This window comes from Rhea americana, unplaced genomic scaffold (genome assembly GCF_003343005.1).
Source record: "Rhea americana isolate MKP2758 unplaced genomic scaffold, rheAme1 scaffold_198, whole genome shotgun sequence".
Taxonomy (NCBI): Eukaryota; Metazoa; Chordata; class Aves; order Rheiformes; family Rheidae; genus Rhea; species Rhea americana.
In genome coordinates, this window is record NW_028186127.1 from 102,330 (window position 1) to 117,785 (window position 15,456).

General features: G+C 46.8%; 1 protein-coding gene across 2 annotated transcripts in view; it reads right to left on the reverse strand.

Moving 5' to 3' along the window:
- Positions 1-6: 6 nt before the first annotated feature.
- The window catches only part of ATF6 (activating transcription factor 6), an 86,312-nt gene continuing 70,862 nt past the window's right edge, over positions 7-15,456 (reverse strand). For both annotated transcript variants that reach the window (XM_085303188.1, XM_085303187.1), the window contains exon 15: positions 7-569. In XM_085303188.1, the coding sequence (XP_085159314.1) occupies positions 361-569 (209 nt within the window). In that variant the 3' untranslated portion in view covers positions 7-360. The remainder of the gene's footprint in view (positions 570-15,456) is intronic.

Genomic DNA, 15,456 nt, shown 5'->3' on the forward strand with positions numbered 1-15,456 from the left:
CCCCAAGCTTGGCACCAGACCCGGGGAGATGGTTTAGTGTGGAGAGAGGGAAAAAAAATAAAATTAAAATTAAAAAAATTAAAAAACAACCCCCAACTTGGGCAGTGCATGAGCAGGGAGAGTGGCCTGTGCTCCCCAGGGCCGCTGCGGCGGGCGCCGTGCCGGTGGTGGCTGCAGTCAGGCGGCGTGGGCCCCCAGGCCTGTCCCGGCAGGGCGGTACCCGCGCTCCAGCTCGGGCTGCGCCGGGAGGGGATCGGGCCGGGCGCAGGAGGACGCACGTGGCGCCGGGAGGCCGTAGCACCGGCAGCCCCAGGCACGGGCCCCCACCCCGCGCCGGGGCCGGGCAGGAGGCACYGGCAGCTACCGCAGGGATTTCACAACGGCTCTGAGGGCGTGCGGCGTCTCCGGGACCGAGGGGGCCGAGCTGTAGAAGGTGTCGGTGTGATTTCGGCGCTGTTCTCGGAGGTACGGAGGGACGGACGAGCTCTTGATGTGGAGGATCCTGGTGTCCATCACTTCGCAGTCGATCTGCATCATGACCTCGTAGTCCTGCCCGTTGATCACGTTCTCTGCGGAAGGAAAAGGCAGCGTGAGCCCCGCAGGCCAGCGCCCCGCGCCGCAGAGCAAGGTTCCGGCACGCTGCGAGGCTGGTGGCGTGGGAGCTGGCCACGAAGCCCTGCCCGGCGGCCCTGCCGTGCTGCATGTGGAGCCATTCTCAGCCCCAGTCTGCCGGCGTGACTCAAGGGCCGAGGCCACAGCTGGCGTGGGCAGGCACACTTACTTACACACTCGTGTCGGCGCTTGCCCCTGCTTTATCTGCACGCTGAGGGCGTTTGCGTTGTAATTGTACATGGTTTCTTTCCAAATTCTTGCTCAAGAGGTACTAAAACATAGGGCTTACTTAAGAAGGCTGATCTTTTTAATCTTTTTTTTTTTTTTTGGGGGGGGGGTAAGGATTCTGTAATCTTTCCAATACAGAGGATCTTTTTCATCAGATATTGCTACAAAAATTAAAAAGGTTAAAATGCGATCCTTCTAAAGAATTATCCATGCCTCATCACCATGCCCCTCCGGCTGCAGTACTTGCCCCACGTTAAAAACAGCCTCGCTCCACTGACCAGAACCACGCAACCAAGCAGAGTACGATGGGCACAGCCGAAAAACTTGAGGTGTGTGTTGGGGGGGATGTGAGCAGGACTTAAGGAGGAGCTGGTGACAGGTCCCGCTGTCTGACAGCCGTCCCTGATCCTGAGAYGTCATCAAAAAGCAGTTGCCTGGCGTCACGGCAGGCACAGCAACCATTCACCTCGGCAAACGCAGCGGAGCAATGGGAACGGGGAGGCCAAGCTGGTACCGTGAGGCGCTGGGACTGACTTTCTCCTGGGGAAAATCCCAAAGCATGCGGAGAGGAGGGAGCGCAGGAAGGAGAGCTGCAGCCTGGGCACTGCCGCTGCGGCAGGGGCTCCCGGGCTTGCAGGCAGAGGCCAGGCAGCTGCAAAAGTGGCCGTGCATGTGGCCAGCATCTGCTGCCTGGATTTAAAGGTGGGAGATTATTCCCTGCAAAGACAGCATGTCCAGGAATGCGAGAGTCGAGATCAGATTTCCAGGCATGACCAGCCCTTGCTTTTYGGAGTCAGAAACGCTGACTGCCATCAGCAGGATTTGCTTTCTGTGCCGAGAGGATGGAAGATCACCTAATGGAAAACGTATGGACTGGAGGAATGCAATATACATTACTAATTTTTACTGCTTTCCTGGATTAACTGCGATTCTGGATGACAGCTGACAACTGTGGCTGGGCCCTCTTGTGCCCCGCGCCACCTGCAGAAGCCATCAGATCAAATAAGTCTGGTATAGTAATGAAAAGTAGGAGCAAGCCTTTGCTTAGGGGGCTGAGGGCCTGCAAGGGAAATCAAAGCTCCCACCTGCAGAAATGAAATGGAAAATGCTCTGAATGTGCCACCATGGGAGTGGGGCCAGGAGCAGCTGTGCCTGCAGCCCTGCCAAAGCTCAGCCTGCTGACCCAGGCACGCTGCTAACCCGGCTCTGGCGGGGCTGATATAAACCCTGTTGTAGCTTTAGCTGCATGTCCCCACTTTGGGCCCTTTCTGCTGGCTTTCCCTCTTCCTTTGGCTTTGCTCTTGGTGCCTACAAACCGTGCTCAGGACTGGTCTGYGGAGGCTGGCCTTGGTGCTGGCGGATGGTGCTGCCATGGTGCCAGCAACGCTCCAGCAGTGAGACAGGGCAGACCCAGAGCAGGGGAAGCCCTTGAGGAGGAGGAATAACATGCCCAAGGCTCATGCAATGCTGGTGCTAGGACTAGCTGTGCCTGGCTCTGGAGAGACTGGGCGCTCCTGCTCCTCCCTGGAACAGCCCAGTGTCCCCGAGCCAGCAGTGCCCACAGAGAGGAGAGGGACAATGTGGAGCACAGATGGGGCTGGCCAGACCCCCAAAACAGCACGAGAAGGCTCAGCCAGGGCCACAGATGGTTCAGGACACGGGCTGCATGGGCAGCACTGTGTAAAGCCGAGGGGAGGGAAGAGCCTGGCTTTTCGGGTGGAGAAGCACCAAACGGCTCCATGTGACACAGGAAGCTGAAAATACAGCACCCAGCTTTAACACTCTAGAGGTGAAGGCTTGAAATGACCCTGGCTATGCAAGAAAATATGCTCCAAAGCCGTAAGTGGGTGAAGAGGCATGGGATGGAGGCCAGGGCCAGGAAAATCCCTCTGTAAGCATCCTGAGGCAGTAAGAATTTCCCGAGTTTGTCCACAGTGGCCAGCACAGTGGGTTATCATTAGCTTCCCTGGCATCGCACAACACAGAGAATAATAGTAATAGCAGAAAGCAGAGTGTGTGAGCGAGGGAACTGTGCTCCGTGTGGGTGGCAGCGAAGAGCATGGGAATGCACTCAGGCGCTCCCTTCCAGCCGCCCGCGGAAGCCAGGAGCCTGCGTCTCTCCCAGCTCCAAGAACGGCTCCCTCCGTGACCACGGCTCAGCACGTTACAGCTCTGAACCGCTGCGGTCTGAGCTGCTGCCTGGGCAAGAGGCGCTGTGTCTTCCGAGGCCACTACAGCTGACACAGCTGGGAGGAAACACGCCCCGACCCRGCCTCGCTCGCCAGCAGGCGCGGAGGGGACTCCCACACCACTGGCTTACACACCAGCCAAGGGCCTGACTCCGACCCTGTGTGCGCACGGTGCCACAGGAGGGCCAGTCAGAAGCTTTCTGCTTCTTCCACCTTCTGGGTTAAAAGGCTTAAGGGCTTTGTGGATGAAGAACCACTGCAGGGAACCTCTGCAAAGGGTCACTGCTCATAGGAACAAGGACAGCGGAGGGAAAGGCTCAGCTCCCATCGCAGGCATTTCCAGTAGCTCCTCTCATCGCAGCTAGCACCAAAAYGACTGAGAAGAGGAGCTGAGACTCTCTGCAGAGACAGCAGTTACCGGGCCGTGACGCTGCTAGGCATCTGGACTAGCTGTGTTCAAAGCACCACGTACAAAAGAGCAGGCTGAAGACTGCGCCTAGTGTTAGTATCCCTCATCGCCGTGGGATCTCACGTCACCTCGGCACAGATGGTGGCGAGACTGATGTGCTGCATGAAACCCACGCGACTCTCAGGGAAACAACAGGCAAATACAACCTTAACACAGTCAATACAAGCCAACGTTTGGAACGACGAGTTCACTGTCAGCTGGACAGGCATTTCAAAAATGATTCCACATGGCTCCATTCTGGGTTTGATTCCAGTTAATTGTTTCACGATCTGGATGAGGAATAGAGAGCATACTTATCAGATTTCTGGAAGATGCTGAACTGGAGAGATTTCAACCACTTCGGAGTACTGGATTTTGGAGTATGGTTTCGCTAACAGAGACCGGTCGTCCAAARTCATCAGGATACATTTCAACAAAGGCAAGAGTGAAGTACAGATATGCAGAATTCAGGAACATGAGKACAAAACAGGGCTCAGCAGAAAAAACTTGAGGACTGGAGATCTCTGTGTGTGAGCCAGCAGCATGACTAGACTATCTCGAGAGACTAGACAACTCTGTGATTCGCAGTTTCTMAGGACAGGCTGGATGAACATGTCAGACATGACCCAGGTACACCTGATCCTACCTCAGCCCAGGCATGGGGACTCACAGTCAGCCATGGTCCCTTCGACCCCTGCATTCCTGTGTTCCTGGGGGCTGCAGGTGGCTGGTCATTACTGAAGCACATTACAGTGCAATTTAATCTAACATAACAGAGCCCAGCTCCACAATGAAGTCAACATATGGCAACTGAATTGCAGCGACGGTCTACCTGCTCTTTGTCCATGACAAAGACAGGGCAGTGCAATTTGGGATAAACTCTTTCAGTGAGATTTAAACCAACAGTTGCCACAAACTAAGACTGTACCCTCAACTACCTCCAACCGTCCAGGTGACAGTGAAAAACCTAGTGTCCATGTTTCCTTGATGATCAGTTTAAATCCAACAGTTGTGTAACTGGACACATTCAGCAGAGGTTCAGCCATGCTGTTCCCATCTCTTGTCCGCAAGAGGGGAATATCTGGAGCGCAGTCCTCGGTTCTCAGGCGAGAGGACCCCCTAGTCTGCCTTCATGCACAGAAGAGGCTAACAATTTTGCCTGGTGATTCCTGCCTCCAGCTGGTAACATGAGTTAGTGTATCTATCTTTTAAAAGCAAAGTCTCCTGAGGATGGTGATTCCACCACCATCCCTTCTTTGGACAAGTGAACACAGCAAAGCTCTATAAAGCCATGCTGTGACTGCATGAGCTGTCACAGRGAGGTAAATCTAAAGCAGCTTGTACTCGCCACAGCTGCCGGAGTGGGAGAGGGGTTGGGCTGATATAACCAGACTTCTTTGCTGGGAAAGAGGCAGGGTAAAGTCAGTGGCATTGCTGATGATGTGTCAAGAGAGGAACTTCTAAGGAGAGAAGCGGTAGGCACCTTGGGAGGAAGGCCCTGAGYTGGGCTATAAGCTGCGATCACTCTCCCCAGGAGACGTGATTTCCCAGAGATGCAAGAGGACACAGGGAGACTGGTCTAAAATGCCTTGAAGAGAGAGGACCCTCAATAAAATCCAGATGAAGCCCTTTTGATGGCTCTCTCTTCTTTCCTTCCCATCTCTTGTGTGGCAGTCTGGCAGTGGCAACAGCTTGGAGACACCAGTGCAGCATAAGGTGGCCTTTCGAGAGCGGCACTGAACAGCGGTGGTCTCTGCAGTTGCGCATGGCTCTTCCTCGGGGCTATCTGCAGCAGGCTGGCGTACTTAACCCAGTACTTCATCTCCACACTCCGGTCGGCCGTGTGCTGTACTGCCTCAGTAGGTATCCGCCAAACCTCACGGCCTCGTTCAGGGAAGCAGATGCTGCCAGGCGGTGTCTGTGAAGGCAGGTCTGAAAGCTCAACGTCTCGGCCTGCTGTCGCCGCTCATTCCTTGGCTGAAATATCAGCACTGCCAACGTGCAKTACATGGGGCTGCTCGGCAGCCCAGACACTGAACGACTTCGAATGTTTATTGTGTTGAATTACCTATGACTGATGTTTTGTTGGATTACGTAAGTGAAAACAGGGGAACAGATCTCCTGTAGAGGTGTCTGGATTTATAAATAGCTTTATTACTTCTCTTTAAAGTYCAGAACATATAGTCTTTCATATTATATAGCCTCAGACTAAAACTCCAGAATATGCGTAAGAAGCTATCCTTTCAGGCCAAAAGGCGCCTCTATGTTGCAGTTAATTATTTGTTAGCACTGCTCAGTCAAAAGGGTTTAAAAGCCATGATACAGCTAGACTATTTCAAAACAATAGCATTTGGCACATTATTGTGCCAAGCACTGCCCATCTCTGACTGCATTTTCTCAAAAAAGCTTGCTGCCTGGGGCTGTACTAAACTCCCCATATGTCAGTTTGATCTAGGGAACAGAAATCCAATGGCCCAGGGCTCCTCTCTAGGGTTTAAGGCAGTTCCTCTTAAAATTGAACATGCTGCAAAATCCAGTCAATATGAAAGCTGAAGTCAGCAGTCCAAACTAAAACTAGCAAATAAGGCTGATGGTAATAACTGTTGTCACAAGTTACAAAGATGGTTGAAGAGTCTCTAATATTTGAAAAACGAGATTTTCAAAACTGGCTTTTTAGATATGGCTTAAACCCAAAACTCCTGCTTTTCCTTTCAGTAGAACTGGTACTTCTCCATCGGTAATATGCTCAAAAAGAAAAAAAAAAAAATCCTCAGGAATATCTTTGGGATCAGGTATGTCCGATAAGAGATGCTGTCTTAGAAGAAGGCAGAAGACAGAAGACTAGAGAGGCAGGCAATGAAATTCTAGTGTTGTTCTGCAGGAAGTCAGAACGTGGTGATCTGAATTGTCTCTCTAGACTCAAACTCTATAAATGCCAGTGGGCTACTTGGCCCTATGGATGCAATCACAGGACAAGAGTAWGTTATTCCCATAATTTATCCTTTTCCACTTACACGTACTATACCAACAGCTCTTTGCTGCAAGAAAATGCTAGCCTTAAAGACTGCACATAYGCAGGGAGGTTGGAATAGACACGCCCCCCACCCCCGAACATGCTGCTTGACCTTGTCAAAACATCAACAGCAAAGTGTTTTCAAACTGTAACTAAACGCTACTGAAGAGCTTTGCAGCTTTCCGAAAATTTACTCATGCCTTAAGTATGTTGGTAGAGCCCTGCTCTACTAAATCAACCACAAATTTCACGTTACTCCTGGCAGTCCTGCAGTGGATTATCCAAAAAAGTCAAGGAAATTGTCTGTCTGGCCAACAGTGTACGATTCAGTGCCTAGGCCATTGATTTGAGATCCCCCAATCTTCAGATGCTTCTCTAAGACTCCGGTTGTCTTTCAAGTAGGTAACACATGTGCCTACTGTAGGGACTTCCAAAAGTGGCCAGTACCTGCATATCTCCCCCCGACACTGTACTCAGTGAATGCACATTCACTAATATTGACCATTTAGATCTGGACTACATGTCGTTGTTTTTTCTGGTAAAATGCAGTGAGGGAAGTCACTTGCCCAAATCTTTTACTACCTGTGTCTGTTAGAAATATATAGTAAATCTACACAATCATCGTGCCCTCATAGACAATAGAGAAGAGTGAATTTACTATTCACGTTGTTTAGCTAATGCAAAATTTAAAAGTGCCAGGGAATTACCTCTGAAAAAGATGACACAAAAACTCTCTTATATCCTTCCTTGCTGGAAAAATGTTCACACCTTCTAGTTTTCACGTCCTATGCTTTGCCACAATGATTTCCGAACAGTGGACATCAGTGTTGCGTTACACTTAAAACCTACTCTTCACGTCCATCTATTAAACCAGTAGGAAGCTCAACAGCTTTCAAAGAGCTATCAGTTTGCTTTGTGACAGCTGTGCCAAGCCGGCAACGCTAAAGTTTTGTTTAAAGAATGATTTAGTAAGAAATTAAAAAAAAAAAATGGTATTGCAACCTGCCCTGTCCCAAAACAGAGATTATGTTTAAGGCAGCACAGAATTCAGAAGACGCAAGCTTCACAGAAGGTGAGGGTGCCTGCCAGCTGCAGGCAGCTCAGGCTGGGCTGTCCCCAGGCATCACTCAGGGAGCTTTCTCAATATTGTAACTTCTGAACTCTTCTCTCTCCTCTCCACTTAGCAGCCCTCACTGTCCTATCTAGTACATCTGGACTATGTTTCCATCTGAAGGGTTGGTATACACTACCAAATAAGTATATAAATGAAGCAATGTTACTGTAACAGCTACAAAGACTAAAAATACACTCACTGCAACAACGCAGTAGGGTTTCTAAAATATTTACAGATTTGCTTGTTAAACAGGCCAGGGAGAAACTTATATTGCAACCTAACTGAGTAGCTTTTCTTTTTAAAAGCAAGTATCTGTACCAAACCATTTCCAAACAAACCAGTTGCAATTGTCTTACTTCTGTGGACTCTGTTGTCCTTCATCCCTGACACAGGTTAAATGAGATCCAGAGCATTTATACAGAAATGCAGTTTCTAGATCTTCTAGTGCCTCTCAAACAGTAAGCCAGGCTGCTGGTTTTATTATGCAATTCAGGAACAGGACTTTTCCTCTTTCCAACCTTTTCACTTGGTGTTTCTCAGCAGTTGTTGAGGCTGCTTTCCTATTGCTATGATGAAAACCTCCAGTGAGCACACAGTTATGTTGTCTCCCCTCTTGTATAAAGTCCTCCATAGCCCTGGCTGATGGTGAGAGCTCGGAAAAGCTAGGGAGGCTGCAGACGATTGGTGCAGACAGCATCTGCTAGGACAGGCAGAAGTACTGAAGCAGCAGCCTTGCAAGCACTGCCCCTGGGACTGCTCTCCTGGTGCCCGGAAGAGGACCAGGACCAGAAATGTTGGACCCATGTAAGTAAAGTCCCATCAAGGATCATTTCACAACCATTTCCTACCTCCCTTTCAAATCATCTTTCATGCTGCACAGCCATTTTCCCTCTACAAGGAGGAGGATGTTGAGCATGGCTGAAGGAGAGGGCCTACTCTGACTCTTAGTTGCTCTTGTTGATCTGAAAAGCAAGCTGATGGTCATCTCAAGAAAACAAGCTATGAATAACCAGCTTATTGTTGCTAGGATATCASTGCTGCAGGATGCTCGTATTTGAAACCTAACCAGCTTAAATAATGCCTGTAACAAATAAGAGGAAAAGAGAGGCAAAGGGCAAAACAGTTCTGTTCAAGCACAGCAAACTTTCTTGGGAAAAAAAGAAAGGGAAGAGGCTGGAGAGAGAACAACTTCGTTAGGCAGAACCATCCCCTGCCTGCTTGGGAGGCAGAAAAACTATAAACACACTCCTTGCGTGCTCTACAAAATTAGACATACTCACTTGTAAGACAAATAGCCTAAAAAGGAATTGCAGTTTGTTGTTGTTGTTGTTTGTTTGTTTGTTTGTTTGTCTTTCCCCCGTGAGATGGAGGACTTTTCACGGGGCAGCATGCAAAGGACTGCTCCGCCTAAGTGCAGGAGGGGAGTGCCCGAGCGGCCGGGGCACGATACTTTTTGTGCCCACTGCGGATCCTGCAGGGAGGAAGCTGGAGCTGGGAAACCTTCTCGGGGCCTTGCTAAGGGAGCAAGTCCACCTCTGCTCACATGCACTGACTATAAACAAATTCCTTTGTCACCCTACAGAGGAATATGGACTTTACGCAGCTCAGCCATGACTACGTTTATCCGTGGGTGAAATTCAGCAGCTGAGGGCTGCTCAGCAGCATGGGCTGGTGGCCGGTGAGGAGGGCAGGGGGACAGCTGGCCTGGTGTGCAGCAAGGGAAACGTTCTCTGGGCAGATGCGGGACAGGCAGTGTCTGCAGACTGAGGCACGAGGGGTTGGTGTGCTCTGCCAGCACCGCTGCCGTACACAGCCCCTGGGTCTGCTAAGGCAGCACGGATGATGGATGGGATGAGGACGGATGGATGTGTGGATAAAGGGCTGTCCTTTGCTGCCCTTTCCAGGCTGTGACATGACGGGGCAGGACAAGACRGGGGCGCCTGCAAGGGATGCCAACTCCGGGCAACTTCCAGCACTTGCTTTCCTGGAGCATGGACATGGAGGAGGGGGATTCCTCATTGCCCAGCACAAAGCTGCCCTCTTGGTAATTGTGGCTTTCTTCTCAAAGCACATTAAAGGGCCTGCTGCTGTGAGACTACCGTGCGCTCTGCCCGCCRCACAGTAACAGCTTCGTTCGTATTGGTCACTCCGTACATTTAGTCAGGAACATCTTTCCCACTTAATTTCTTTTGCACCTATTCACACCAAGCTTCACCTGTTGTTTTATCATTCTGCGATGAGATCTTCCAGCAAGAAATTCTATATTCGACTAGCTTAAATAATTAGGTAATGTAGATTCAGTAACAGTAACGCCTCCAACTCTATCTCCCTTTTCAAGATCATGTACAATCATGCTGTAGGGCGCTGACCCCAGAATAGATCTGCAYGGGAGTCTATGGGTAACCTCCCCTTCACTGCAAAACCCAACCATCTGTTTCTACTCCTTCTTTTGTATCTTGTAGTGAGATACTAATTCACAAGTGCATCCAGGGCACGTATCCGAGCATTCCCAGCTCTCACAGATTGAACTAACTTGTACAAAAGTGAAACTTGATTCTCTCCAGCTCCTGAGGCTGTTTTAGAAAGATTTGCCTCATTTGTCACTTGCCACTTTCTTATATATCCTCAGGTGGTAACACCACACAAGAACTCTTTAAGTTTTTTTCCTATGGTGCTGACATACTGTAAGTGCTCTTTTACACCTTGATCCTCTATAGGCTCTACAGATTCCCTGCCAGGGATCCTCTGAAAAATAGTTTTATTATTTCTTATGCCTCAAGCAAGTTGTTCCTCAATATTTTTTTTTGGCGTAGCTTCTTATGGTTTAACATGCAGTCTGCCAGAAACTGTACTCTTTTTTTCTATTTGCTCATTTTGCCACAATGTSTGTTGTTGAAGAGATGTCTCTCCTTACTTCTAACAAYCTACTTTACTCTGTTATTTAACCGYGTCAGCTTTTTGGGAGGGGTCATTTTARAGACTTGCTCGGAGGTTTTAATCTTTAATCAATTCCCACACCACCTGCCAGCATTTTACCTTACTGATTTTATTTTTAATGTATTTTCTTATTACTATGAGCCCTTGCCTTCAGAGTTGAACATTACCATAGTATATACTTCATCATTTCAATTAATAGGTACTTATTGATGCAATTAATTTCATTAATTGATTGCAGTTTTTTTCAAGAGGTAGTATCACTTCTTCACTGACACAGACCTACTCTATCACCCAGCGTCATTTGTACCCTAGTGTTAAAGTGTCTCACTGATCTAAGAGTGAAGGTTGGTGACAGCCTGTATTCACTTACTGTCCAAATGTCTTTATAGGTTGGATGGTATCCAAAGAGTGAGCTGAATTTTCCACCTGTCTCACTTGGATACATAAAATTACCTCATTTATTTAGATACTGTGATTAGCCCTTGCTCATAGAAGAGTATTTTTAACACCATTTCTGTGAAGCTTCTGTCTGTGTGGGGTGTGCACTTGCCTCCATGGGAGCCTCTCTGATTCAACGCATTTGTCAGTTTATTTAAAAAACAAATCATACACATATGCTGCACATTGCCTATCTGAATATGGCATACTAATAAGAATAAGTCTGCTTCAAAGATTTCTGTCTGTGTTATCTCACAGCTACAGCAATGAGAGATTTACTGGTTTAAGATATGAGTTCTGGCTCTGAAACAGAGCTGCCTCCTTTATCATAGAAAGTCAGCTCAGATTTCAGACACCTCTTCATCARCACCCATCTGGAGTGTATTTGTGCTGTGCAGGTGCACACCAAGRTCTCGTCATCTGGGGCTACCACCGAATAAGGCAGGCGTTTTACAATGAAGCAGAGGACGACTGAAACTGAAAACATTCTTCAGATGCTCTGAACACATTTTTCAAATGTGCTCCTGGCATTTGCTCGCTGCTCATGACCACTCCAGGACGACACACCATCATGAGGAGGTGCTGTAGGTAAGGCACACTGTACGAAGCAGGCGAGGAAAGCTGCAGTATGGAAGACTACGACTAGGATATGAGCACAAGGCAAAGGCCTCCCAGCCCAGCTGGCTGCAGTCTCTAAGGAGACTGCAATCAAAACACAGAAAAAGACTGCCTTAGACCGCTGTATTTTTATTAATCTCTACGTTTTCTCCAGTGATGTTCTCAAGACTGAACACATAAATGTGAACCTCCTCTACCAATTCTGTTGCAGTTTTTTATGTTTTTACAGGGTGAGCTCATTAGGTAATTATGCTTCAGATCACTAGACGTACAGAGCTACCAGTAACCAGAGCTGGCCTGTTGCAAATGTAAAACTGTATTTGCCACCTATAATTTAACACTAAGAGGAATTATGTAATCCTAAATTTACAACATGTAGAAATGTATTAAGTAGCTGGACTCAAGCCTAGAATTCTGATKTGTCGCATAAGGAGAATTCAGCATCACTGAGATGGTGAAGGCAATCACCATCCCGGATTAAAGTTTCCTCTTCAGTTTGCAGTACAGCTCAGCAGAGTGCTCTCTGTAATGCTTAGTGGGAAAGCACACCCACCTTGCAGTATCAGAACCCAGGGTTAAACGAATGCCTAGAAGATAGACTCTGCAGGGAGATTCACACTCATTCAGTTTTAAGAACAGAATTTGGCTCCTTCTGGAACTATATCCAACTAACATCATGGCTTTTTTCCCTCTAGCTTGTGGACTTTATATAATGTGTCTTTTACATGGAAAAACTATCTGGCGTAATAATTCTATCCTGGCATCTGAAATACTAAACATGAAGTCCAATTAATTTATGACTCATTCTCTGCCCCCTTTGTGAACAACGTGTTCCTAAGTAAGTGCCATCTGTAGCACTTACACCACTTACACTTACACCAGCGAAGACCAGTCACGCTGGGACTTGTCCTGCTRTATCACACAAAACTCAAGAGATATTCTTTTTTTGTATTAATGAAAGGGCAAAAAAGAACAGAAGATCCTCTGAAATCATCTTCCTGTTCTTTCGAATACATAAAAATAGGCTACTCATTTAGCAATTTAGGTAAACAGAGCATTATGAAAAGTCACTGGGGAACAAGCCTTTATGATTTCATTTCTTGATCGTTTCCTGTCTAACCAAATAAACATGAACTTAAGTGACACAGATTCTGCTATTTTTGTGCACAGAACAATTTCTTTCATACTTTTTTGAGTAAATTAATCTCCTTCCTGTCAAATTCTACGTATATTAACAGAAAATGGTTGGGGAGGGCAAAATCTCTCAAAAGCAATAAAATCTATCAAAATCTTTCATGTAAAAATGAATCTAAACAGTGATCAACTTTGATGCTTGAAGAAATGCAGGAAAGTTCCAGGGTAGGGGGTGTTCTGTTACGATAAAATGCACTTTTATACCACTTCAAAAAGCAGACAAGAAGTCTCTTCTCCCAAAATGTCAATCCTGACCTCTACAGCAGAGCTTTTGATGAACACAAGAAGTGAAGAACATCTGTAACATTAGCAACYATCCTTACTACAGCACAATAGCTCATGAGTTGCTTGTCCATGACTGCACACAGAAAACAGCAGGCTCTCCACATTTCTCAGTCCACATTTAGTAATCAGCTGCTGCAGTGAAGTCTAGCCAAGAGTTGACCATAGCTCTGATTCTTCCTTGGTCTAGCTTCATTAGACTACTTCTATTCCTCAGCAGCTCAGAAAGCAGAAGGGCAGCATTTTCAAAATGACCTGTAGACTTATAGAATGGAGACATCCTCAGATATATTCTCCTATATCCTGCAAGTGACTTAGGAGCCTTGATGCTTTGAAGAAATCTTAGTGACCTTCTGAAAAAAGTCTTAGCACTTRCTCTTCTTTCATTTAATACATAGGTCCTTAATTCTATATACACAACAGCTACTAAGTGCAGCCCCTCTTTTCTCACTCTTCCTAGCACACCAACCTCACTACTGTCCACGATTAATACTTATGTCTACACCTTCCTTTGGCATCTGCCTCCTTTGGAAATCCTCGGACTCCCTTGGTTCTCCCCAGTCACCTCCATGAACCACTCTCTGCTTTATACTTGTACAATCTGCTTGTGGCTGCCTGTTCCACCTTCCATTCTCCTCAGATACTGTCCACTTCAATATGTCTGACAACTAYAGTTTCAAACTCTACTTGGTTCTAGTTCCCCCAAACATCCTTCAAATCCATCCTTTCACCATTAATAGCAGCAAGTGCAATTTCTTCTTCTTTCTTTCATACACTTCATGGTCTCAACCTTTCAAGCCCTGCTGCCCATACAACCCCATTTCCTGGCCACTTTCAGAGCCTGCAGGCTTTCAGCCTGTAAGGCAATAGTGAGTTCTTAGCACTTCATGCTAAATGCAGAGGTAAAAGCAAAAAGCAATGAGAGAAGTATCTGTACTGATCATGCCTGTGTAGCTCAGAGATGAGTCTTCTGTACCTGCTGGAGGGGTACAAGCTTCTCAGTCTGGGGCCAAGGAAAGCAGCTGTAAAAGAGAGCCTTAGGGACTTGTACTTGACTTCTAAGTATGAAGAAAAGAATGAACCAACAGCAGCTAGAAACAGCTGGGGCCTTTAGGCTCCTGGAAACCAATTTTAAAGCTATTAAAGGTACGATGAGTTAATTGAGAAAGAAGGCTACCTAAACAGTTAAGCAGCAACCTTCAGGAAAGTCAGCTGCTCACAYGTGGGATGTATTGTTTCAAATTTGAGCATATAAATACTAGATCTTCCTCTTCAATGACTGTTTGGGAATTCTGCCTCTTGCTCCTAAAGATGGAAATGGAATCTTCTGTTTGCTTGACCCTGAAGACAGAGGAAGTTAGGGACTTTATTTATTTAACCCTAAGACATGRGAACTTCTGGAACATTGTCACTTCACAAAGAGTTGCTTATTTTTATTTTCCTTCTCAGCCTTTGTGAGTTCTGTTTGCCTTACAAACCTTTCACACACAGTTTGCAACCAACCTTGGACATCTGTGAGTAGCTTTGGAAGTGACTGTCAGTTAAAAGAACGTTCTTTGTAACTGCATAGAAATATTCAAGCTGCTTGCTCTCCAGTTTTGATCAAAAAGCCTTACCACGAGATTTGTTATTGACCATTTTAATTGGAATGTGCATTATTTCAGAGCATTTCGAAGTCTCTGTTACATCATTGTGATGAGGAATGCTAAAAAAACAGGGATGAGGGAAGTGGTAGGAATGAGAAGCTGGCCAATACAACAAAGCAGATGGACTTTGTGAAACACTCACAGTATTATTTTTAAGAGCTTATTTGGCAGTCGAAGTTCATTACAGAAAGCATCCCTTACAGAACTCTACCAAGAACATGCAAATTATAAAGGCCCAGGCACACAAACCATTATCTTAAAGGCAGATTGAAGACAGAAAGACAAATCCATTGTGGGTCATTACATTAAGGACACATCCAGAATATTTGTAGAAAATTCAAACCACTCTCTGTCATGGTGTAGGAGATAGCATTCAAAATTTATGCCAATTCCCAGAAAATTAGGTGAGGAACTTAAGACTTATCTGCTGGCCTTGCTTATTTCCACGTAATCCTTGAATTATTCTGTTCAACATCCTTAYTGTTTACTCTCTCCTTTCAGCAGCTCTTTCTCAGATTAATGGACACTCATGACTAAGTACCCTATTGGTAACTTATTCCATGTTGTAGCAAACGCACTGACCTGCAACAAGCAATTTCCAAGTAAACAGCTTCTGCTCCCGACTTTGCTAGGGGCTCCAGTAAGAGGGTAGAAATCCCTTTACCTCCAGATCACTGAAGACCCCTATCATGCCTATCTGAAGGTTGGACATTAGCCCTTACGTGAAATAACAGGCA